Source organism: Pteronotus mesoamericanus, unplaced genomic scaffold (genome assembly GCF_021234165.1).
Source record: "Pteronotus mesoamericanus isolate MK-2021 breed Mesoamerican mustached bat unplaced genomic scaffold, CSHL_Meso_final contig_24, whole genome shotgun sequence".
Classification (NCBI taxonomy): Eukaryota; Metazoa; Chordata; class Mammalia; order Chiroptera; family Mormoopidae; genus Pteronotus; species Pteronotus mesoamericanus.
In genome coordinates, this window is record NW_026555100.1 from 28,423,516 (window position 1) to 28,449,967 (window position 26,452).

At 36.8% G+C, this 26,452-nt stretch overlaps 1 protein-coding gene across 1 annotated transcript in view; it reads left to right on the forward strand.

Annotated features, from left to right (window-relative positions):
• The first annotated feature begins 3,142 nt into the window (after nucleotides 1-3,142).
• Nucleotides 3,143-26,452, forward strand: part of KIF11 (kinesin family member 11) — a 55,592-nt gene continuing 32,282 nt past the window's right edge. The window contains exons 1-9 of the mRNA XM_054572468.1: nucleotides 3,143-3,219; nucleotides 10,310-10,442; nucleotides 10,913-11,010; nucleotides 11,098-11,176; nucleotides 12,259-12,444; nucleotides 12,562-12,686; nucleotides 13,886-13,976; nucleotides 14,889-15,131; nucleotides 16,971-17,066. Of these exons, the coding sequence (XP_054428443.1) occupies nucleotides 3,143-3,219; nucleotides 10,310-10,442; nucleotides 10,913-11,010; nucleotides 11,098-11,176; nucleotides 12,259-12,444; nucleotides 12,562-12,686; nucleotides 13,886-13,976; nucleotides 14,889-15,131; nucleotides 16,971-17,066 (1,128 nt within the window). The remainder of the gene's footprint in view (nucleotides 3,220-10,309; nucleotides 10,443-10,912; nucleotides 11,011-11,097; nucleotides 11,177-12,258; nucleotides 12,445-12,561; nucleotides 12,687-13,885; nucleotides 13,977-14,888; nucleotides 15,132-16,970; nucleotides 17,067-26,452) is intronic.

The window sequence follows — 26,452 nt, forward strand, 5'->3', positions numbered from 1 at the left end:
AGAGAGGTGTTGATGAGCTTGATTAGTTTGAGCCCTAAAGGGGCAGTATAAAATAACATATCAGAGATAGCCACCTGCATGCAGTGTAAAATTTTATTTTACAAATGTCCACAAGACCCTGGCCATCTCCATTAAATTCAGTCTTAAGGGTGGGAACTATAATTTGGCTTATCTCTTCACTGCCTGACCCATAGTAAGCACTCAATAAGGGTATGATGAAGTGGGTACAGGTGCACCGAGAACATGAAAAAATTAGATGAGGGAGATAGTTAACAGCTTTGGATTTGAAAACAGAAAGAATTCTGATTTCCTTTATTGTCATTTATTAGCTGTAACACTACAGACAGTATACTGACTTGGCCTGTGTAATAATAAAATAGTGGGAAATAATAGTTCCTACTTTAGAGAGTTGTTCTGAAGATTAAATGAGACGATGCGCATAGAACCTTTCATAAAGTCTGTACATAGTAGCCCTAGATAAATGCTAGCTATAACTATTAACAAGTGAAGACTCTTGAATTTCTTTCATCAACCCTAATGTAAATGTTGTTTAGGTAGTTATTTTTTAATTTTACTTTACCTTTATTTGTTTTTGCGGAGTGGACAGAAAAAAAGAAAGGGACACAATAAACCAATAGTTATTAATGAGAAAGAAAAGGAGACGAAATTAACATTTTTGGCCTACTATGTGCCAGGTAATTTATACATATTATCTCCCATTTCATTTTTTTAAAGATTTTATTTATTTATTTTTAGGGAGGGGAAGGAAGGGAGAAAGAGAGGGAGAAACGTCAATGCGTGGTTGCCTCTCACATGCCCCCTACTGGAGACCCAGCCCGGAACCCAGGCGTGTGCCCTAGACTGGGAATTGAACCTTCAGCCCTTTTGTTCGCAGACTGGCACTTAATCCACGGAGCCACACCAGCCAGGGCTTATTTCCTGTTTTACCGACAAGGAAATAAAAGTTGGGAGAGTTAATTAATCTCTTTCGGGTACTCATACATTTATTTAGTGACTACTTTGTGTAAGGCACTGTTCAGGACACCAGGAAAACAACACTGAACAAAATAATCAGGTCCCCTCAAAAAAGTATATTCTTACAAGGTAAATAGACAATACACGGACACTGTAATTAGATTGTACTGTTACGAAGAAAATAAACAGGGTTGTGAAACAAAATTACAGGGAAATGTTTCAGATGGAGTGATTAGAAAAGACCTTTTTAAAGAGAAATTTGAGCTGACATCTGAAGGATGAGGATAGGTGGGTAAGCCATGCAAAGAGGCAAACTTAGAGAGTTCTAGGCAGAGGGCACAGCAAATGCAAAGGTCTGCCTGCAGGAAAGAGCTTAGAAGCTCTGGAGCGTGGTAGTGAGCTATGTCGATAGTGGCCCAAGTTGGTGTTGATAAAGACAAAGGCAAATGAGGGCCTTACAGGACACGGTAAGGAGGTTGGATTTTATTCTAAGAACAATGAGAAGCTACTGCAAGGTTAAAAGGTAAATGAGGGGCACGATCTGTTTTGTTGTGTTTTTTTTAAAAGATTCTTCCCTTTGCTGAGTGAATGCAGCGGGGAGAGAAGAAAAGAGCAAGTAGGAAGACCTACAATATTAAGGAAGTTAAGAACAGTTGTTTAGGGAAGAGATAAAAGAGACTTGAACAAGAGTGGTCGGCAGATATGATAAAAGCAACAGGACTGCACTGGACATGGAAGATAAAAGTCTAGTTAGTGCCATTTGTCTAGATGAGAAAGATGAAGGTGGAGGTAAGGGGGATAAAGATTTTCGCTTTGGATAATTTTATTTTTGAGATGCCGGTGAGACTTCCAAGAGGAGATATCAGTAGACATCTGACTTTGCAGAATCTCCATTGACCAGCGACGGAAGCTTTAGACGTAGATATTTTCTTGCGAGAAGGAGGGACCTGAGAGCTTTCCATTCCACTGGCCGTTAAGACACTAAACTATCTAGATTGCTGTCGGGATAAGGGTACCCCATAACCGCAGCTTCCTGAGCTGACTTGGCAAAGACCCTTAGGTCAGTATGTCTCGGTCTGGGACACACACTCACAGGGGTCGAAAAAACTCAAGCACTGCCCACGGACCCCTAGTACGATTACAGACAGCCAGAAGTCACTGAGCGTGGGCGGGACCCAGAGAGCGCTGCCTGCCGGGATTTGTAGGCTGACACCGGCGGACTTTTGCGCAACTTCCTTTAGACGCCCACGGGACGTTGCGCCAGGTACTTGAAGGGAAGTACACCCTGAGCTTGCGTCAGTCACTACAAAAACATCGTCCCAACGGGGCGATGAAGAACTTAATCTTCATTTCATACTTGGAATCACTTGGCAATGGCGATGACTTCTTATCAGTTAAAGGATACACTCAGAGTCCTAAAAATGACATGCAGTGCCCCTTTCATCATGAGTTGGTACCCGTAGTAGCGTTATCTCAACACTAATTATTCTTTGAGATTATACGGGAGGTTTCCTCCGAGATAGAGGCTCGTTTCGGACCTCTCTCCTCTGTGCTTCTATAGCACCCTCTTGCAAGTCTTCAATAATAATTTTAACCATGGCCAGTCTTCCTGAGCGCTTACTGCATGTCCTAGTTTAAGCAATTTTATCCACTCCAGCCCATTAATTCTCACACAGTCCTCTGAAACGGTTGTCATTATTTTCAATGTGAGGAAATTTTAGTTTAGAGATGTTACGTAATTTAAGCGAGATCGTGTTGAACTATCACACTGTCCACGCCTGCGTGTCTCCCACTAGACTACCAGTTCTGGCCGGGCTCCGACGTCCCAGCTTTTTCCTTTCCCGCGGGCTACGCCCCAAGGGTGGGGCTCTGGCGACCACACCGCTTCCCATGGTGCCTTGCGCGCCCGCGCTGTAATTGGTCGGGGTACTGGGCTCCTTTTTCAAATTGAGGCGCCTAGTCGTTGTTCCGTTTCTGGGCGTCCGGTGAAGTCGAGGTTGATGATTTGACGGCTCCGGTTGGTGCGGGACGTAAGAGGCGTCCATTCAGCCCCTAGTGGAGAGCGGAGACGCCGAGCTGCTTGCGTCGGTTTCTCTCGCCAAGCTGGCACCCGGCAGAGGAGGTGGTCATCCCAGTACCAAGCCTTTTTTTGTCGGAGGGTTCCGTCATGGCGTCCCAGCCGAATTCCTCCACGAAGAAGAAAGAGGAGAAGGGGAAGAACATCCAGGTGGTGGTGAGATGCAGGTAAGGCGAGGCTGATGGGATTCGGAGCGCCGGGCTTTGCTGCTGGGCTCCTTCCCTGCGCGGTCGGGGGAGAAGAATTTTGTTTGTAATTTCTAAGGGGACCAAGTCTTTCTGTTTCATAGCCCCCCAGTCTGTTGGATAAAATGACACCATATTGCTATGAGGAGCAAATTAGTGTCTTTTTCATAAAAAGGGATATGCGGGGACGCAGAAAAAGAATTTTTCCGCCCACCTTCTAAATTATTTTAGCTGGACTAATAAATTAACATGAGACAGATTAGCAGGAGAGAATGTCCACAATGTATTATGGATGTACATGCAAAGATGCCATAAGAACGAGACCCCCCAAGACCCATTGGGCATTTACGGTTTGATATGCCATTTTCGACAAAGGAGAGGTAGGACGGGGACCTGGGATTTCAAAGAAAGTAGGCAATTTACAGGTTCAGGAAAAAGCAAATTCTTGCTGGACCACCTAGAAACATTGGTAAACAGAAGGAAGTTCAAAAAACAGGCTTTTCTAGATTTCTGTCTGCCACATTTATAGTAGTTCTATATTATGCTGCTAGGGTGACGCTCCTTTCCTTGAAGCAGGTTGTATCTAAATTCTTTTAAGCAGGTAAGGATGAGGGTCAAAGTTTCTTTCTGAGTCGTTTGTTTCTTATTAACTAGCTTAAAGTCAAAATCCCAAAAGGCGTAGTTTGGGGTTTGCAAAACTTTGGTTGCCCTCTCATGTTTGTGTCGGAGGTTATAGTTTAAATTGCTATATTCAGAAGGAGAATTTGATCACCGTTCTTTAGCGAAAAGTGCCTTCTGTTTTGAAAGTAAAGTTGAGGAAGATTTAGGTATCACTTTCATATGGCATTCCTTGCAGTTCGTTAGTTTGGGAAATAAGACCGCGTAGCCACTTTGCAGATATTTTGACACTTACGTTGGGATTACCATCCCCTTCATCACCTCTAAAAACGTAATCAATCACCTGTTTATTCTAGGTGCAGTATTTTCTTAATCCCTACTAAACAAGTAAACATCAATGTATGTAAGTTTTAAAAATTAAGTTATAGTAGAGTGAGTTTGTTTGTAAAAGATCGAGGAGACTACTTAAGCTAATATAGCCACCTGGTTGTGCTGCAATTTAGTCTCCCCTGCAACAAAGGAGACAGCGTTTTCCCGGTGGGTGGAGGTGTTCAACTCTTCTCTTCTTGATTTCCAAATAACTTCCCAGTTTTAAAATTAGCTAGTACAGGGGGAACATACTTATTGTACAAACTGTTGCTTAATTAGAAGTTGATTTATTCAGCTTTTTAGAGACCTTCCAAGATTACTGGTGAATGTGTGTTTTGTGTGTCTCTTTGTTGCTGTTGTTTTAAAAACTATTAACAACTATCAGCAAATTTTCTGTAAATCTGAAAGTATTCTAAGATTAAAATGTTATTTTAACAATGTGTCAACAAACTTTCTTAGGTTATTGTTTAGTCAGTTTTGGTGACTGTATACATACATATCAAAGGCAATTAGCTACCTTTTTAAACAAGGTGCCAGAGGGGAAATTTGTTAGTAACCTTATGTCTAGCTAATTACCAGTTGCATTCTAGGGCTTTTGTTAATAGTTGCTTTTTTGAAGGTTTGAAAAAAAAAACTAGCCTGTTTTACAAATGCAAATTTTTAGATTATTTTGATAAATAACTGGTTCATAAACCCAGGCAGTATAACATTTCTGTGTGGTTTTATTTTCTTTAATTTATTTTTGTTACAAAATATGTTAAGCCCATAGAAAGTTATAAAGAACGATGTAACAGACATTTGTACATCCATCACCTGGATTAGAAACACCTGGAGCCCCATTATATTTCCTCCTTAATTCCCAACCTTCTCCCCAACCCCAAGAGTTAAATATTACCCTGGACTTCATGTTTTATTATCCCCATAAATTTCAAGTTTAGCTTAAAAGGGATTTCTTTTACTTTTGTAAAAAAGATTTTATTTATTTTTGGAGAGAGAGGAAGGGAGGGAGAAAGGGTGAGATACATTGATATGCCTCTCGCATGTCCCCGCAACCATGTCCCCAGCCAGGGACCTGGCCAGTAACTCAGGCAAGTGGCCTGACTGAGAATTGAACTGGTGAGCTTTTCGTTGACAGACTAGCGATCAATCCACTGGGCCATACAACCAGGGCCCTTTTACTTTATCACTAATGAAAAGTGCTTAGATTGTATATTATAAAGAGATGTTTTTTGAGATTAGCCTGGCTTTTTTGTTTGTTTTTATTTTCAAATAACCTTCCTAATGCAAATATGTCCTTGATCTTCAGTAAATAAACACCTTAAGGGGCTCTTAGGGTGGTCAAATCTTTGCTGTAAAGGGCCCAGATAGTAAATATTTTAGACTTTTCAGACCACGTATGGTCTCTATTACATATTCTTTAATTTTTTTCAGTTTACATTTTATTTTAAAATTTTTAAAAAATTGATTTCAGAGAGAAGAAAGAAAGGAAGGAGGGTGGGAGAGAGAGAAAAAGAACAAGAGAGAAACATTAATTTGTTGTTTATGCATTCATTGGTTGATTCTTGTGTGTGTCTGGATGGGGGAATCCAACCCACAACCTTGGTATATGGGGACAGCACTCCAACCAACTGAGTTACCTGGCTAGGGCTAATTTTTTTTTTTTTCAGTTTTAAGTTTTTAATTTTCGCAGTTTATTGTAGCCTAAGAGGTCAGCAGGATTTCAAGAGTGGAGCGGTAACTTCATTACTTAATTACATTGAACACAATCTTTAGGATGTTTTTTTCTTGTACAATAACTTATATGAAGAGAAGTTTTTATTCTACCTATACATAGCTCAACATAAACTCATAACTGGAATTGAGAAACAGAAATTTTAATCAGTAAATGGCTTTGATACAAAGACACACACATACACAAAACACCTGCCCCTCCTTGTATATTCTACAGCAGGGGTGTCCAAATGTTTGGCGCCTCTAGGCCACACTGGAAGAAGAGTTGTCTTCGGTAACACATTAAATACATTGTGACACATAATCACAAAAAAATCTCATAATGTTTTAAGTAAATTTATGATTTTGTGTTGGGCAGCATTCATAGCCACCCTGGGGTACATGTGGCCTGTGGGCCGCAGGTTGTACACCCCTGCTACAGGTTGGCACGAACCCTATGAAGAACATAATACAAAGATTTTAGGATTTAAGTTATTTTTGGCATTTATTTTCTAAACAGGTGCTTAGACAGCTTAGGTATTAACACATCGGGATTATTCATATATTTTAAAGTGTGAAAAAGGCCTCTATCTTGGGGCCTTTGCAATTTCTCACTGCCTGGAAAGCTTTTTCCACAAAAAGCTTTCATTGTATTTTTTAAAAGACCCAGACCAACCACCCTTTGACAGTAACCCAATATGACACCAGTTACCAAATAGAAAACAAAATTGTGATTCTGTATTAAATCAGTAAAGGATATTTTAGAGAAGGGACAACTTGGAAAACAAAGACTTCAGAGTTCATTATTGCAAGTTAAAAACATTTTAGTTATTAGCAGCGGTTACAAATAAGCTGAAGATAAATCTGCTGGAGGAGCTGCTTATAATTTACTTTGTTGAAAAGAGACTTTCACTATCCCACTATACTATGATGCAATTTTTATTGTTGTTTTTGTTGTTGTTAATAATCCTCACCTGAGGACCTTTTTTTTCATTGCTATTAGATAGAGAGAGGACGGGAGAGAGAGAAGCATTGATGCGTTTCCTCACCTACGTGCCTGAACTAGGTGTGGGACCAGGGATGGCACCTGTAACCTAGGCTTGTGCCCTGACCTGGAAATCAGACCACAACTTTTTGGTTACCGCTCCAACCAACTGAGCCACAGTGGTCAGGGCTGATTTATTTTTAAACAACCCTTTAAAATTGTAAAAATTATTTTTGACAAGACAAGGGCCAGATTTGCCCCAGGATATTATAAACCCCTACATGATACAGCTTCTAGCTATCTTTCTGATTTCCTGCCTAACTTCCCTGCCCTCACACACATTTTAGAAGCACATCTACAGCCCTGGTTGGCTGACTGCCTTGGTTGGAGCGTTGTCCATGCACCAAAAGGTCTCCAACTAACTGCTCTTTCTCTCTCACTTCTGTTCTCTCTCTCGCTCTCCCTCTTTCTCACTGCCTCTTCCTCTTTCTCTGAAATCAATAAATATATCCTCTGGTGAGGATTTAAAAAACTAAACAAAACACATCCACCATACTCTACCTTGAGGTCTTTGCAATTTCTCACTGCCTGGAAAGCTTTTTCCACAAAAAAAGTTACATGGCTGGCTCTCTCGCTTTATTTACTTTGCTTAAATATCACCTTTATCAGAGAAACCTTCCCTGACCACTCTAAAATAACAATAGCAACCACCTATTTTCTCCATTCATCACTCCCTATCCCCTGGTCTGCTTTATTTTCATTTCAAATTTATCAGCGCCTAATAAATTTACTCATTTGTTTGATGGTCATCTCTTCCTGATCCCCCAACACACACACTAGGATAAAAGCTCTCTGAGAGTAAGAACTTGGGATGTTTTGGATTTTTTCCCCTGAAACTTGGTTATGATCACTGCTATATCCCAAGTGCCTAGAAAAGTATCTATCACATTGTATGTACTTGATGAATGTTTATGGGATGAATGAATAAATTTAGCAGTTCTCTAAATTTAGCACGGGACAGGCATTCCCCCCCTCCTTTTCAAAAACATTTTCAGTTACAGTTGACATTTAATATTATACTAGTTTTAGGTGTCCAACATAGTGGTAAGACATTTACATAACTTACAAAATACCTCCCCCCATAAGTTCAGTACTCAAATATAGTTATTAAAATGTTAGTGACATTTATTTACTATGCTGAACTCTACATCCCCATGACTATTTTATAACTGCCAATTTGTACTTCTTAATCCTTTCACCTTTTTCACCCAGTGCTCCAATCTCCCTCCCCTTTGGCAACCATCAGTTTGGTGTCTATGTGTTGGGTTCTGTTTTGTTTGTTCATTTACTTTGCTTTTTAGATTCCACATATAAGTGAAATCATGGTGTTTGTCTTTGACCTAAGGACTTTTTAAATTTTTAAAATTTATTTGTTCATTTATTTAGTTATGTGAGAAAGAGATTGATTTGTTGTTCCACTTACATGTGCATTCATTGGTTGCTTCTTATGTGTGTATTGACCTGGGATCCAACCCGCAACCTTGGCTATAGGGACAGGGATCTAACCAATTGAGCTATCCCGCCAGGGCTTAAGGACTTTTTAAAAAAAGCCTCAATCTTCCCTCCTTCACCACTTTCGTTGTTTGAATTATAATATAACACTAGTGAGGCCAAGAAATTGGTGGGTTTGTTAGTGTCTTCAGCAGAAACCTTGCAGTTTCTAATTAGAGAAGTCCAGAATGGGAAAACAGTGGCTTGACTATATTCTTTATTGTAATACAAATGATCCCTAAAGTGCCTCTTTGGGAGTTTTGATAACTTTTAGGAATGTGTGATTGTGTGAATTTCTACTTCTCTGTCCTGACATGTGAGTGATAGTCATTTGGTAACTTTATCGCATATCCAGGCAAGAGATTAGTTTGGGGATGCTAAGAATAGTAGACTAATTGATTAAAGTAAGCTTTAATAATATGAGGAGTTACTCTATTTTATATTCTTGGTCTTCCTCAGTATAAGTTGATTTTGACTTAGTTTTGTTGAACTTCTAATAATGCATGCTGTGAATTATGTGCATTGTTTAGGTTTCAAAACATTTGGCAGTGGACAGCATTACCAGATATAACCTGGGAGTTGCTGAGTTAAATTTCCTGGGATCACAAATTTGACCTTCTGACCATTCAAAAATATGCTAGGGAGTGGGGCATGTCAGGGTACGTTGAAGTATCCTTCTTAAAGTAAATAGCACCTCGGTTCATCTAACAAGGAGGAGAAAGATAATTTCCTATTTGGCATGTCCTTCCATAATATTTGATATTCGTTGGGAAAAATGAACTCATATCAAGCGTACATCTCTCCTCTTGGCTCAGATGTGTATTAAGTACTGTCTATAAATAATCTTATGGGTGCTCCTCTGTGGACCGTGGTTTTCTGTTTTTTTGCTTCGAAAGCTTTTCCTTCATCCCTTTAGGGTGACATTTATTAAGTGATGTAGGTTAACAGATACTTGAGTTCCTACTGGATGCTAAGCATAGTAGCAGGCACTGGGAAAACAGCAAGCTAAACAGGATTACTTTCCCTACATTGCTTGTTGCTTGGTACTACAGTGACTGGCAATGTTACTAGCCCCACTTTTAAAATGAGGAAACAGTCACGAAGTTCTTCATTGCCCAAGCAGACTGGATCAGAGTCCTCACTATATTGAAATGCGTAAGAAGAAATTTAGCTTAGAAGATTAGTTCCTCAGGAATTCTTTGCCATCAGTCATACCTCCTTGACCCCACCCTGTTCCAGTCAGGACCACATTAAATTACTATATGTCCCTAACAGTACCCTTTGCATACTCTTTCTAAACATCACCTCTCATATAATCATTTGTTTTGTCACTGTTTTCTACTAGACCTCACAGTGCTGTGAGGGCAAACTGAGTTAACACATATAAAGCACTTGGAATAGTGAATATTTGGCACATAGTAAGTATTCTACGTACTAGTCATTATATTTATCTATTTTTAGTTTGTTCCAGTTATCCACTGGCAGGTTCATATTTTGAGTGCAAATTTGGTATGTTCTTTCTACTCTATTATAACTTAACTTGATGAGATTCTAAGAATTGTGGAAATAGTATTCTGAAAAATAAGTTTGGCATCATTTACAAGTTAATTCTATTAGCATCTATTCCAAGAAACTGTCAGAATTGTAATGTTTTACATATCCTTGAAAATGAAAAAACCTAATAATATTCCTGAGAATTGAAACCCTTAAAAAGAAGTAGCATTTAGTCCCTATCACCAACAGTGTAGTCAAAATGTCACATTGTTCTTGTCTAAGGCAATATCATCAGTAATGTAAGTAGGAGTTCTTGAATAACATTGAGTACTTTTTTTTTTATAGACCATTTAATTTGGCAGAGCGGAAAGCTTGTGCCCATTCTGTGGTAGAATGTGATCATGTACGAAAAGAAGTTAGCGTACGAACTGCAGGATTGGCTGACAAGAGCTCAAGAAAAACATATACTTTTGATATGGTATGTAGTTCTTAAAATGCTGCTACTTCTCTATTACTCACTAATGTGAAGTTATCCTGGTCTACATAGTTCCCCTAGGTTCTAAAATGCAATGACAAAACTCAGTTGACTGAGTTCCAGAGGGCTGAATGAGTTAACTTTTTTTAAGGATTTTATTAATTTTAGAGACAGGGGAAGAGAGGGAGAGAAGCATCTGTGTGAAAGAGAAATATCTGTGTGAAAGAGAAACATATATTCGTTGCTTCTCATATGTCCACACGGGGGACCTAACCCACAACCCAGGCATGTGCCCTGCCAGGGAATCGAACTGGAGACCTTTAGTTTTGTGGGAGGACACCCAACCAACTGAGCCACACCAGTTAGGGCTGAGTGACTTAATACATTAAAAATAAAGTTATTCAAGTGGGAAACTTAAAATGTTTTTCTTGGAGAAATGTTTTGATTTTTTTTTTTTTTTTTTTTTTGGATAGGTTTTTGGAGCATCTACTAAACAAATAGATGTTTATCGAAGTGTTGTTTGTCCAATTCTGGATGAAGTTATTATGGGCTATAATTGCACTATTTTTGCGTGAGTGAAACATTATTTTTCAAATTGATGAAAAGTTTTAGATGTATGTGTTTGTTTTTTATTCAATGTTTTTGTTAATCTTGACAGATATGGCCAAACTGGCACTGGAAAAACCTTTACAATGGAAGGCGAAAGGTCACCTAATGAAGAATATACTTGGGAGGAGGTATTTGTTGATTATAACAGACTTCTGTCTCTAAAGTGGCTGAAATATAACTGAATAAAACTTGGCTGAAGGTCTTTGTGTTGAAATAGAGAAGAGTACCCGTGTTAAGCAGGAATTTATGATTACTACTACAGTAAAATTAGAGTATATGATATGGCTTCAATTTAAGAAACAAATAGTCTCATTGGAAGAGACTGGGCCAATCCATATGGTACAGTTAAGTGGTAAGAGAGGGGTCTGTGTGGAACAGAATAGTTGAATAATATTGTGGAAAAGTAGAATGCAAGTGGGGTGCAAAGGGGAAGACCTTGCAGTGAGGAAATGAATCTCAAAGGTAACATAGCAAGGCGCAGTATTATGCTTTACTAATGATCACCTTGAGTGTTCAAGAAATTAAGGTCACTGCATTGTTGAATATTGTAGAGAACCCGTAGTATATTTCACAGATTTTCACCAAATGTTTCAATGAATTTAATGAGTAAGTCAATTTTTGAATTAACATTTAAGTAGATCCTTTTTTCTAAAGGTTACATAGTTGGAGGCATTAACTTTATGCATAGATAATAAAGTTATGGAATTGTAACTGTAGGAGATATGGAATAGACTTAAGGCACAGTGTCTAAATTTAGGGATTTAAAATAATTTTATTGAGGATACTTACATATTTGAGAATCAATCTTATTTCAGATTAGAGAATATACTTTTAATGGGCCATTTTCCTGATTAAAATGGTGGTATTATGTACTCATAAGAACAGTTGGAAAGAATTATTGAACCTGGCTTTATAAGTAGCTTAGTTCAGCTGGTTTTTATGTAATGCTCAGACGCAAAGTATCTGGCAGACATGACAGATTAGTGAAAGGTATGAGACAGTAGAGAATAATTACTGTTTGATAGACTTTTGTAAATGACTTGACTTCTCTAACATTAGGTTAGGTTTTTTTTTTTTCTTTTAACTTTTGACATACTTACACTTAAATATACTATAAAGGTGTGTTTTAGATCTTTTTAGATGTGTTTTAATTGTCACAGTAAATGCTGTTCTGCCTTTATTTTAGTCCTTATTAATATTGCAATTTCAGGATCCTCTGGCTGGTATAATTCCACGTACTCTTCATCAAATTTTTGAGAAACTTACTGATAATGGTACTGAATTTTCAGTCAAGGTGTCTCTGTTGGAAATCTATAATGAAGAACTTTTTGATCTCCTTAATCCATCTTCTGATGTTTCTGAGAGACTACAGATGTTTGATGATCCTCGTAACAAGGTAACTCAGTCTTTGAGAATGAAATATCTGCAAGTTTTAGTGTGTGATGCTTTGAAAATTCTGCGCGCGCATGTGTGTTAACCAATATAATGAGTGCTTTTTTTGATGTTTGGTCAGAGGGGAGTGATAATCAAAGGTTTAGAAGAAATTACAGTACACAACAAGGATGAGGTTTATCAAATTTTGGAGAAGGGAGCAGCAAAAAGGACAACTGCAGCAACATTAATGAATGCATACTCTAGGTAAGAAAACCATTGTTCCCCTCATGTTCCATTCTCTTTTTAAGAAGAATTACGAACTTGAGGGGAATCAAATTGCGGTGGGTCAAAGTATATGAATCATATACCTAGATTCTTCTTTTAGATGTATGTGTTTGTATGTGTTTGGATGTATCAAGATGTATGCGTTTGTACGTGTTTAGATATATCAAGACATACTTGATAGCACTCTCTATAGGATGAGTCCCAGACTCTAGAAATGCAATTTATCAAGTTAGAAGTGACTTTCTCCCTATTGGTCTTTGAAGGAAACATCAGAGTGTAATTCATATAGCTTTGGGTTGGGAATTAGGTATTTATGTTTAGTTCCAGTTCTGCTGTTAACTAAATATGTGACTTCAGGTAAATAAGTGAGCTTACTTGATTATCAGTTTCCCTGAGCAACAAAATGATTGTTAGGACTAGATCTCCTATTTCTTTGTTCCCTTATCATTGATAATTTGTACTATATTCTATAACATTTGTAATTATAATGATAACAATTATAATTGGAACTTTATATAAATATGTATGCATTTAAAGAGAACAAAAACAACATGAAAGTAATTAAAATCATGGAATTAGAGGTGATTTTATAATTTTATTTAAATTTTCCTATAATAGCTTTCCATTTTTAAAACTTACATTATAAATCAATCATAGAATCAAAGTTCAGTTCTATGATTGGCTTGTAACTTAATTTTATATAGAATTTTGAGGAATGAATTTAAGACTAGGTAAAATTTCTTTTAAAACTTCTCTGAAATACAAAATTCCTATTTTATAAATTTGTATAATTTGGGTCTCTTTTATATGTATAGATGGTTCTTATGAATAGAAAGATGGATCGCAAGCCTTCCCTTCTGATGAACCAGGCAGCTGTCCTAATCCTATCCCACATTCAGTTTTCAGAGGTGCCTGAGGATTCTAGTTCCTAAGTCTTATAGAATGTTTTAAGTAGCTTCTTACTGTATTCTTCTACAGGCAGTAGGTACAAAAAAGCAAAAACCTAATCATTGTTTTATCTACCTTATGTCTTCCAAAATCTTATTGATTTCTCCTTTCAGGTACTGCCTTTCTCTACTTTTGTGGATTTAGAACTTTCTTGGCTGTTCTCAATATTTTGTAGAAAACAAATAATATTTTGTATTATAATGACCGGGCAACTTGATCTTGTTTTCTAGTCGTTCCCACTCAGTTTTTTCTGTTACAATACATATGAAAGAAACTACAATTGATGGAGAGGAGCTTGTTAAAATTGGAAAGTTGAACTTGGTAAGCATTTGCCTCAATACCACTATTTCATTCTTTTTGTTTTTTACTCCCGCTTTATTGAGGTATGATTGACAAATAAAATTACATATTTAAAGTGTACAATATGATGATTTGATATACATATACTTTGTAAAATGATTATCACAATCAGATTAACACATCCATTACCTCACATAGTTACTTTTTTGTATGTGAGAACACTTTCCTAGCAAATTTTAATATAGTATTATTAACTGTACTAGTGTGTTTCAGATCCCCAAACTTACTCATCTTATCACTGAAGGCTTGTACACTTTGACCAGCATCTCCCTATCTTCCCCAACCTCTCTGCTCCTGATAACCATCATTCTACTCTCTGTTTCTATGAATTTGACTTTCTTTTTTTCCCCCCACTCCACATATGAAATCATACAGTATTTGTATTTTTGTCTTTGGCTTATTTCACTTTGCATAATATCCTCTAGGTTCATCCATGTTGTCACAAGTGGTAGAATTTCCTTTCTCATTGTTGAATAAGATTTCGTTGTGTGTATTGTATATATTACATTTTAATCTATTCATCCATTGACAGATGTCGTTTCCATGTCTTGGCTATTTTGAATAATGCAGTGGACATGGGAGTGCACATATCTCTTTGAGAAACTGATTTCATTCCCTTAGGATATATACCCAGAAGTGGGGTTGGTAGTTCTATTCTTCTGTTTCATTCTTGAGTCCTTCATAGAGCAGCCTGAAATTTTGTACTTCCAGGAAATATTTTTGTAGTTACTGGGTTATTAGCTTTGTAGTGGGTTGCTAATTATAGAAAAATTATTTTGTTGATTATTTAATATATTATGTATAATATGACAATGAAAGTCTTCAAGTCCAAATCCAATAGTCTGACAACATATATATTTTTTTTAATTGAAGGTTGATCTTGCAGGAAGTGAAAATATTGGCCGTTCTGGAGCAGTTGACAAGAGAGCTCGGGAAGCTGGAAATATCAATCAATCGCTGTTGACTTTGGGAAGGGTTATTACTGCTCTTGTAGAAAGAACACCTCATGTTCCTTACCGAGAATCTAAACTAACTAGAATCCTCCAGGATTCTCTTGGAGGGCGCACAAGAACATCTATAATTGCAACAATTTCTCCTGCATCTCTCAATCTTGAGGTAATCTCTTTGAAAGGTTTCTGCAAGTATGGTAGCTGTAGTTCTTATTTAGCTATCACACTGTCTTTAAAAGTTCATTAACTGGCTTTATTTATTCTATATTATAACAATAAGAATTTGGACATTGCAGATGGACACATTTAGTAGGACAACAGTGAAAAAAAATCTCTTTCTCCTTCCCAACAGAGTTTTTAATTTTAAAAAGCCAGTTACTTACTGGCTTTTTCCACCTAGCCTTCAAAGAAAATTACTATGATCTTCAGCAGTGTATGGAGATTTAATTGAAGACTTAGAAGTGGGTTAAGTGAATGTTAGTATCATAGAGATTGCTTAGATAGTTAGGATGGGTCAGATGTGGGGAACAGGTGGAAAGCTAAAAGAAGCAACAAAGATGACAAAATGTACTCATTTTATTGTAATCATGTACTTTAAATGGAATTAGAAAAGCTTTGTAAGGTCTCTAACTCTCTTGTCCTTTTAAAAATTTTTATTGAGATATAATTTTTACATACCATAAAATTCACTCATCAAATGTATATAATTCAGTCATTTTACTATATTCACGAAGCTTTGCAATCATCACCAAAATTTAAGTTTAGAGCATTTTCATCACCTCAGAAAGAAACCCTGTAAATCATAAGCAGCCACTCCCCATCTGTCCCCAGTCCTACCCGTCAGTCACTGCTAACCTACTCTTTAACCTGTAGATTTGCCTGTTCTGGACATTTCATGTAAATGGAATCATACAATAAGTGTTCTTTTGTGACTGGTTTCATTCATTTAGCATATTTTCAATGTTCATCCATGTTGTACGGTGTATCAGTACTTCATTCCTTTTTGTGGATGAATAAAACGAGGCCTGTCTGTGAAAAGTCCAGCCATTGTTAATATAATGAGAATGGTTTGCATGACATCCATGTAACCTGGCAGCCAAGGAGAGTGGGCTGGAATGTGCATGTGTGAACAGTGATGATTTCACTGTAGTAGTCGGCAGGGGCAGTAGACTCGATTGAGTGAGCATGTGTGGTGTGTGGCCATCTCATTCAAAATGACTGAGCTAGTAGAGCAATGAATCTGGGTCAGATTTTGTGTTAAGCTTGAACATTCCTCCACGGAAACTATTCGGATGATTCAGAAGGCTGCAGCTATGGGCAACTGGTGATGGGCAGCTTCTTCACAACAGCATGTCTGCTCATGAATCATCTTGTGCTGAGTTTTTTGGCGAAACATCAAGTCACCCAGGTGACTCAGCCCCACTACAGCCCAGATTTGGCACCCTGTGACTTCTGGCTTTTCCCAAAACTAAAATCACCTTTAAAGGAAAGAGATTTCAGACTGTCAGTGAGATTCAGGAAAATACAATGGGATAGCTGATGGCAATTGGGAGAACTGTGTGAGTTCCAAGGTGCCTACTTTGAAGGGGACTGAGGTGTCATTGTCCTATATACAATGTTTCTTGTATTTTCTTCAGTAAATGACTCTATTTTTTATATTACATGCCTGGATACCTTCTGGACAGACCTCGTATTCCATTGCATGGATATAGGATATCTTATTTATTCATCAGTTGATTGAATTCACTGAGTTTTGAAGACAATTAAAAGTAAAATATTACTGCATCAAGTTATCATAAAGTTAAAAGCCCTAAAATTAAGAGAAGGAAAAAAAAGAGATGGATGTTCTGAACAATCTCTTTTTTAAAGGCTGGGTATAATAGTCTCAGTAGATTTTCAAATTAGCTACAACCGTAAGTTATTAGTCATGAGTTACTATTTAGTACATTTTAAATAACAGAATTACAATCTCATATTACCTTTAGTAATTGCCTTTTCATCACAGGAAACTCTGAGTACATTGGAATATGCTCACAGAGCAAAGAACATACTGAATAAGCCTGAAGTTAACCAGAAATTAACCAAAAAAGCCCTTATTAAGGTAATTGTGAATTTTTGTGTGTAAGAGTAATGTAATCTTGTTTGACAAATGAAAAAGTAGGGAACTGCAATAGATAATAGTTAAAAGATTTGTTAAATTGCCTATGGTAAGACTTCTCATCTGATGATTTAAGCTAAATATCTTGTATGTTAAAATATTTTTTCTAATACTAATAATGTCGACTTTACCAGCTCTATTAAATCAGCAAAATTTGAAAATATTTACATTTACAATATTTATTTACAGCTAAAGGTATACAATAGGGTATAATTACTGTAGCATTCACCCATTGTAAGTCTGCAGTTTAATGATTTTTGTTTAAATAGATTCTACATATAGGTAAAATCATGTGGTAGTTCTCTTTCTCTGACTGACTTATTTCAGTTAGCATAATGCTCTCCAGGTCCGTCCAGCTGTCGCAGAGGGTAAGATTTCCTTCATTTTTACAGCCAAGTAGTATTCCATTTGTAAATGTATCATAGCCCACTCATCTGCTTATGGACACTTGGGCTGCTTTCAAATCTTGGCTATTATAAATAACATTGCAATGAACATAGGGGTGCATATATTCTTTTAAATTAGTGTTATGGGTTTCTTTGAATATATTCCCAGCTGTGTAATTGCTGGGTCATAAGAAAGTTCCATTTTTAATTTTTTGAGGTAACTTTATACTGCTTTCCACGGGGACTGCACAAATCTGCATTCCCACCAACAGTGCACAAGGTTTCTCTTTTTCTATACATCATCACCAACACTTGTTTTTTTATTTATTTATGATAGCCATTCTGACAAGTGTGATGTGGTATCTGATTGTGGTTTTGGTTTTAATTTGCATTTCTCTGATGATTGGTTACATCAAGCATCTTTTCATAATGTCTATTGGCCATTGTATGTCCTCTTTGGAGAAGTGTCTATTTAGGTCCTTTGGCCATTTTTTAATTGGATTTTGTGTGTGTGTTGAATTTTATAAGTTCTTTTGTTTTTTTAAAAAAAATATTTTTAGAGAGAGGAGAAGGGAGGGAGAAAGAGAGAAACATTGATCCTCTTGCTCACACCTCCACCAGGGACTGAACCCACAAACCAGGCTTATGTCCTGACCAGAAATAGACCCGGCGACCTTTTACTTTGTGAGATATCACACAACCAACTGAGCCACACCATTCAGGGCTATTTTATAAGTTCTTTATAATTTTGGATATTAACCCCTTACCAGAGGGATCATTGGTGAATATGTTATTCCATTCAGTGGGTTGGTTGTCTTTTTATTTCATTGATAGTTTTGTTTGCTGTGTAAAACTTTTTTAGTTTGATATAGTCCCATTTTTTAATTTGTTCTTTTGTTTCCCTTACCCAAGACTGTATATCAGAGAATATTGCCAGGAGAAATGTCCCAGATTTTACTGCCTATGTTTTCTTCTAGGATTTTTATGGTTTTAAGTCTAATAACATTTAAGTCTTTAATCCATTTTGAGTTTATTCTTGTGTATGGTATAAGAATGTGTTCTAGTTTCATTTTTTTTGCATGTATCTGTCCAGTTTTCCCAGCACCATTTATTGAAGGCTGTCTTTACCCCATTGTATGTTTTTGCCTCTTTTGTCTAATACTATTAACCATAAAGGCATGGGTTTATTTCTGGACTCATCTGTTCCATTGATCTATGTGTCTGTTTTTATGCCAGTATCATGCTGTTTTGATTATATGGCCTTGAAGTATAGTTTGCTATCAGGTAGTGTGATTCCTCCAACTTTGTTCTTTTTTCTCAAGATTTCCTCTGGTTATTTGGGGTTTTTTGAGGTTCCACATAATTTTTTCCAATATTTGTTCTAGTTCTGTGAAATATGCCATTAATATCTTGGTAGCATGAACATTTTAATGATGTTAATTCTTCCTATCCATGGACATGGTATATGCTGCCCTTATTTGTATCTTCTTCAATTTCTTTCTTTAGTGTCTTACAACTTTCTGAGTACAGGTCTTTTATATTCTTGGTTAAATTTATTCTTAGGTGTTTTTTAAAGCAATTGTGAATGGGATTGTTTTCTTAGGTTCCCTTTCTGATAGCTCATTATTGGTGTTTAAAAATGCAACTGATTTCTATTTATTTTGTATTCTTTACTGAATTCATTGATCAGTTCTAGTATTTTTTTCTTGGAATCTTTAGGGTTCTCAATATACAGTATCATGTCATCTGCAAATAGTGACAGTTTAACTTCTTCCTTTCCAGTTTGGATGCCTTTTATTTCTTCTTGTCTGATTGCTGTGGCTAGGACTTTCAGTACTGTGTTGAATAAGAATGGTGAAAATGGACATCCCTATCTTGGTCCCAGTCTTAAGGGAAATGCTTGTAGTTTTTGCGCATTGATTATGAGTTGGTCATAGGTTTGTCATATTCAGCCTTTATTACATTGAGGTACGTTTCCCCTATTCCCATTTTGCTGAGAGTTTTTAATCATAAATGGGTGCTGGATTTTATCCAGTGCTTTTTCTGCATCTATTAATGTGATCATGTTGTTTTAATCCTTCATTTTGTTTATATGGTGAAACACATTTATTGATTTGTAATACTGTACCAACCTTGCATCCCTGGAATAAATCCCACTTTATCATGGTATATGTGTGGCCTTTTTCATGTATTGCTGGATCTCGTTTGCTAGTACTTTGTTGAAGATTTTATTTATGTTCATGAGGAATATTGGCCTATAATTTTCTTTGTAGTGTCTTTATCTGGTTTTGGAATTAGGATAATGCTGGCCTTGTAAAATGAGCTTGGGAGTGTTCCATTCTTTTGAATTATTTGGAATAGTTTGAGAAGGGTAGGTGTTAGTTCTGCTCTGAATATTTGGTAAAGTTCACCTGTGAAGCCATCTGGTCTAGGACTTTTTTTTGTTCCTTCAATTTTTAAATTATTGCTTTAATTTCACTAGGTGTAATCTGTCCAGATTCTCTGATTCTTCCTGATTCACTCTTGAAAAATATGTTTCTAGGAATTTATTTAGTCCAGATTATCTAATTTGTTCACATATAGTTGTAATAATTTCTTACCATCCTTTGTATATCTGTCATGCCAGTTATTACTTCTCTTAACTTTCTGATTCTATTTATTTGGGTTCTCTTTTATTTTTTCTTGATGAGTCTGGTTAAAAGTTTATTAATCTTGTTTGTCTTTTCAAAAAACCAGCTCTTGGTTTCAGTGATCTTTTTTATTGTGTTTTTAGACTTCATTTTGTTTATTTCTGCTCTGATCTTTATTTTTTTCTTCTACTCACTTTTGGCTTTGTTTTTCTTTTCAGAGATCCTTTAAGTATGAGGTTACATTGTTCACTAGAGATTTTTCTTGTTTCTTGAGGTAGGCCTGTAATGCCTTGAATTTCCCTCTTAGGACTAGTTTTGCTGTGCCCCATAGATTTTGGGTTGTTCTCATTTTCCTTTATTTTAAGGTAACTTGGTTTCTTCCTTCATCTCCTTGTTAACCCATTCATCGTTTAGTAACATGTTATTTAGCATCCCTGTCTTTGTGTATTGTTCAGGTGCTTTCTTTTGATTTATTTTCAGTTTCACACCATTATGGTCAAAGAAGATGCTTGATAATGAATTCAGTCTTCTTAAATTTGAGACTTGTGTTGTATTCTAACATTGGTCTATCTTAGAAAATGTTTCATGTGCACTTTGAAAGAATGTATATGCTTATGCTTTGAGGTGAAATGCTGTGAAGATATCAATTAAATCTATCTGATCTAGTGTGTCATTTAAGGCTGCTGTTTCCTTGTTGATTATTCTGTTTGGAAGATCGATCCATTGAAGTGAGTGGGGTGTAAAAATCCCCTACTTTGACTGTATTGCTGTCGATTTCTCCCTTTATGTCTATTTAGATTTGCTTTTCATATTTCAGTGCTTCCATGTTGAGTGCACAAATGTTTGCAAGGGTTATATTCTCTTGTTGTATTGCCCCCTTTATCATTATGTAGTGTCTTTCTTTGTCTCTTAGTATAGCCTTTGTTTTAAAGTCTATTTTGTCAGATATAAATATTGCTACCCCAACATTTTTTTCCTTTCCATTTGAATAAAATATCTTTTCCATTCCTTTACTTTTAGTCTTTCTTTTGTTCTGAGGTGGGTTTCTTGTAGACAGCATATATATGGGTCTTGTTTACAATTTAATGATTTTGAGTATATTTACAGAGTTGTACAACATTACCACAATCTAGTTTTAGATAATTTCTATCAGTCTATAAAGTTTCTCTTTGCAAATCTATCAACCACTGGTCTGCTTTCAGACTCTCTATATATACTTGCTTTTCCTGGACATTTCCTAAATGAAATCATACAATATTTGGTCTTTTGCATCTGAGTTATTTCCCTTGGCATAACATTTGGGCTACATCTATGTTGTAGCATGTGTAAATAGATTATTTCTTTTTATTGCTAATTAATATTCTATTATATGGATAATATCACATTTTGTTTATTCCTTCACCAGCGGATGGGTATTTGGATTATTTCCAATAATGCCACTGTAAGTATTCATGTACAGGTCTTTGTGGTGCTGTGTTTCCACTTCTCTAGTAGTTAATTTCTGGGTTGTAAAATAAGTTTATGTTTAACTTTCCAAAACTGTTTTCCAAAGTGGCTGTACCACTTTAAATTTTACTGGCAGTTTTAAGGGTGTGCAGTTTCTCCACATCCTCTCCGACACTTGTTATAGTTTTAATTTTTTTTCATTTTAGCCATCTTAAGTATAGAATGGTATTGTAATGGGGTTTTAATTAGCATTACCCTAATGAATTATGATATTGAGCATCTTTTCTCTTGCATATTATCCATTTGTATATCTTTTTCATGAAACACCTCTCAAAAACCATTACCCAATCTAAAAAATTTTTTATTATTTATTTTTATCCTCACCCGAGGACATGCCTGTTGATTTCAGGGGGAGGGGAAGCAAGGAAGAGAGAGAGGTAGAGAAACTTCGAAGTGAGAGAGAAACTTTAACTTGTTGCCTCTTTTATATGCCCTGACCCTGACTGAGAACCAAACCTGCAATCCAGGCATGTGCCTGGACCAGGAATTGGACCTGTGACCTTTTGGTTTATAGGTGATTCTCTAACCAACTGAGCCATACCAGCCAGGGCTACCCAATTTTTAATTGGAGTGTCGTCTCCTTGTTCAGTTTTAAAGAATTGTTCATATCTGCTAGATACAAGTGGTTTATGAGATGAGTTATAAATACTTCCTGCCAGTCTGGCTTGTCTTTTCATTTTCTTGGTACTTTTTTTTTTTAATTGAAGTTTTATTGAGAGAATGATAAATTCATATGCAATTGAAAGAAATATTATAAAGATATTCTTTGTACATTTTGTCACCATAGGGATATTGCCATTGATAACTATTTACATGTGTGTATTTAGTTCCATACAATTTTGTCACGTGTAGGCTCATGATTCACCACTACAATCAACATGCTGAAACATTCCATCACAGGGATCCCTCACACGATCGCTTCCTTCACATTCCTACCTTCCTTCCCTAATGTCTGGTGTCTACTAACCTGTCTGGGATCTGCTAACCTGTCCTTTGTTTACAAAATATTGCTGTTTCAGTGGAATCAGACAGTATGTAAACTTTGGATTGTCTTTTTTCATGCAGCATAATTCTCTGGTTCATCTGAATAGTGTATATCAATAGATCTTTTTTTTTAGTGCTTAGTAGTATTTCATATATATACCATGCATAGAGATTGCATAACCATTTACTTGTTGAATGACATAGGGGCTAATTTAAGTTTTTACAAGTATAAATGAAGCTGATATGAACATTATTTTACAAGTATTAGTGTAAATATTTCTTTGTGATAATTTCTCAAGTATAATAGATGGAATGCTTGGTGATTGAATGTTTAGTTTTCTTAAGAAACTGCCAAGCTGTTCTCCAGAGCAGCCATACCATTTTACATTGCCACTAGCAGTATATGAGTGATCTAGATTCCCCCATATCCTCACTGGCATTTCCTGTTGTAACTTTTTTATTTTAGCCATTTGATGGGTGTAATAGCTAACAAATATCTCACTGTGATTTTAACTTATATTTCTCTACTGGCTAATGATATTGAACATCTTTTTATGGCTTATTTGCTGATTTTATACCCTCTTTTGTGAAATGTCTCTTTATGTCATTAGGCCCATTTTCTAATTGAATTATTTGGGTTTTTTTAATTGTTCTGGTTTGAAAGTTCTTAATATGTTCTTGATACTAGTTCATGACACAAACGTGGCTTGTAATTATTTTCCAGTTTGTAGCTTGGCTTCTCTTCTTCTTGACATGGGCTTTTGCGGAGCAAATGTTTTTAATTTCATTGTGATCAATTTTTTTCTTTTATGGATTATGCTTTTGGTGTAGGTTCTAACAACTCTGTCTTGCTCTATGTTCTGAAGCTTTTTCCTTTAAAAAATACTTTTTTTTTGTATCTACATTTTGCATTTAAGCCCATGATCCATTTCGAACTGATCCTTGATAAAGGATCAAAATTTGGGTCAGGCTGCGTTTTTTCACATGGTGGCAATGATGGCGGTGGTGCTGTGGATTGCTTTAGCATCCTTTGTTGAAAAGGCTATATTTTCTCAAATGAGTTGATTTTGTACCTTTGTGAAAAATCAATTGGATATATTTGTGGGCACATCTCTGGGCTCTTATTTCTGTTCCTTTGACTTATACATCCCTTCCCCAATATTAAACAGTTTTAATTACTGTAGCTGTGTAATAACTCTTGGAATCAAGTACAGTTTAAGAGGAAGTTTATATGAGAGAACATTTTTCTTTGTAAAAGATTGCAAAAGTCCCAAAGGAAAACTGCATTAATTTTATATGTATTATTTTTAGACTATCAGGCTTTTTAATAAGCATTTATTTTATTTAGGTACTTGAATTTTTGAACTCTGATGCTTTTATTAAATCTAAAAATATATAACAGTAATTAATATGATAAAATATTCAGCCATTGTTTAAAATTTTAACTTTTTGTTTATACTTTTTTCTATTTTTTCATATTTTATTTTATTGATTATGCTATTATAGCTGTCTTGATATTTCTCCATTGACACCCCTTCACCCAGCAAGCCCCACTCCCTCAGGCAGCCCCCACATCACTGTTCATGTCTGTGGGTTATGTGTAGAAGTTCTTTGGCCACTCTGTTTCCGATGATGTACTTTACATCCCCATGGCTATGCTGTAACTACCTATTCGTACTTCTTAATCCCCTCACCTCTTCACTTATTCCTCCATACTCCCCTCCCACCTGGCCACCATTAAAATACTCTCCATATCCATGACTCTGTCTCTGTTTTTCTTGTTTGCTTAGTTTATTTTTTTAGATTCAGTTGTTGATAGATACATATTTATTGCTCTTCTTAATTTCTTAAATAAGTTCCTTTAACATTTCATATAATAATGGTTTGGTGATGATGAATTCCTTTTAGTTTTTCCTTCTCTGGGAATCTCTTTATCTTCCCTTTAATTCTAAATGATGGCATTGCTGGGTAGAGCAATCTTGGCTATAGGTTCCTGCTTTTCATGACTTTGAATATTTTTTGCTAATCCCTTCTAGCCTGCAAAATGTCTTTTGAGAAATCAGCTGATGGTCTTATGGGAACTCCCCTGTAGGTAATGAACTTTTCTCTTGCCTCCTTTAAGATTCTCTCTTTATCTTTAACCTTTGGCATTGTAATTATGATGTGTTTTGGAGTGGGCATCTTGTTTGGGACTCTCTCTGCTTCCTGGAACATGTCTATTTCCTTCACCAAATTAGGGAAGTTTTCTTTCATTATTCAAGTAGATTTCCCATTTCTTGCTCTTTTTCTTCTTCTGGCACCCCTATGATGAGAATGTTGGACCTCTTGAAGTTGTCCCAGAGGCTGCTTATACTTTTCTCATTTTTTTAAAATTCTTTTTTCTTCTTGTTCTGGTTATTTTTTTGCTTCCTTATGTTCCATATCATTGATTTGACTCTCATCTTCATCCACTCTACTATTGTTTCTCTGTAAATTGTTCTTTATTTCAGTTAGTGTATCTTTCATTTCTGACTGGATCTTTTTTATGTTGTCGATGTCCTCACTAAGTTCCTTGATCATCTTTACAACCAGTGTTTTGAACTCTGCATCTGATAGATTGCTTATCGCCATTTTGTTTAGCTCTTTCTCTGGAGTTTTGATCTGTTCTTTCATTTGGGCCATGTTTCTTTGTCTCCTTGTTTTGGCAGCCTCCTTGTGTTTCTATGTATTGAGTAGAGCTGCTTTGACTCTGTTTCTTGATAGTATGGCCTAGTGTAGTAGGTGTCCATAGAATCCAGTGGCACAGCCTCCTCTATCACCCAAGCTGGGTACTCAGGGTGCACCCTTTGTGTGGGTGGGTACACCCTCCTCTTGTAGTTGAACCTTGATTCTTGTTGATAATCAGCTGCAAGGATTGGCTGTGACCACTTACCACCAATCTCTGCCCTCCGTGGAAGATCAGCTCTGCAGGGGCAGGGTCGTGGTTCTCTGATGTGGTCTGAGCTGTCCACTGGATGTGCAGGCTCTGGGATTTCCCAGGTGGTGCAGGCCAAGGTCAGCTCCCACCTGTGTTCTGCCTGGGGCCACCCTTCATGAGCTATAGAACAGTCTGAGATGTCTGCTGTTTGTGCAAGGATTGGAGATTCCTAAGTGAAGCCAACCTGTGAATCTGTGCTGGCTGCTCTTAGTGCAGGGCCTGGGGCTCACTGAGGCCTGCTGTTGCCTGTTTGAGAGGATTTAAGAAGTTGTGAAGCAGGAGCCAAGACCAGCCATTCATATAGAAAAGCAACGTGGCTGGGTCCCTAAGTTGGGTGGGGTTGAGTCTCAGGGGATCTCCAGGGCAGGGCAAACAGTGTTATTCAGGTTGATGGAGTCTCAGATATGACACCAGCTTGCCGGCTCTGTGGCTCTGAGAGGGGAGGATTCAGAAAAGGGACAGTGGCCTCTGCTCACTTTGGTGCCAGAGACTTCAGTGCCTTTTAAGCTGCTACCCCGGTGCTGGAGCTCCAAGGGAGTGAGTCTAAATAGGTGAGTCCATGGGTGGGTTTTTTTTAGAGGAACTGCTTGGGGCTCCAGAAGTTTCTTCAACTGATTCAATCTTTGATGGTTTCTGCAGCCAGAGGTTGTGGGGACTTATCTTTCTGGCCCTGGAACCCTGGGCTGGGGAGCCTGGTGTGGGGCTGAGACTCCTCATTCTGAGATATCCCTCCCAAACTTTTATCCACCACAAGTGGATGTTGGACTAGCCTGTTCCATTGTCTGCTCCTCTTATTAGTCTGGATAGATATGGTTTCTTTAATTCTGTAGTTGTCAGACTTCCATTCAACCTGATTTGTGATGGTTC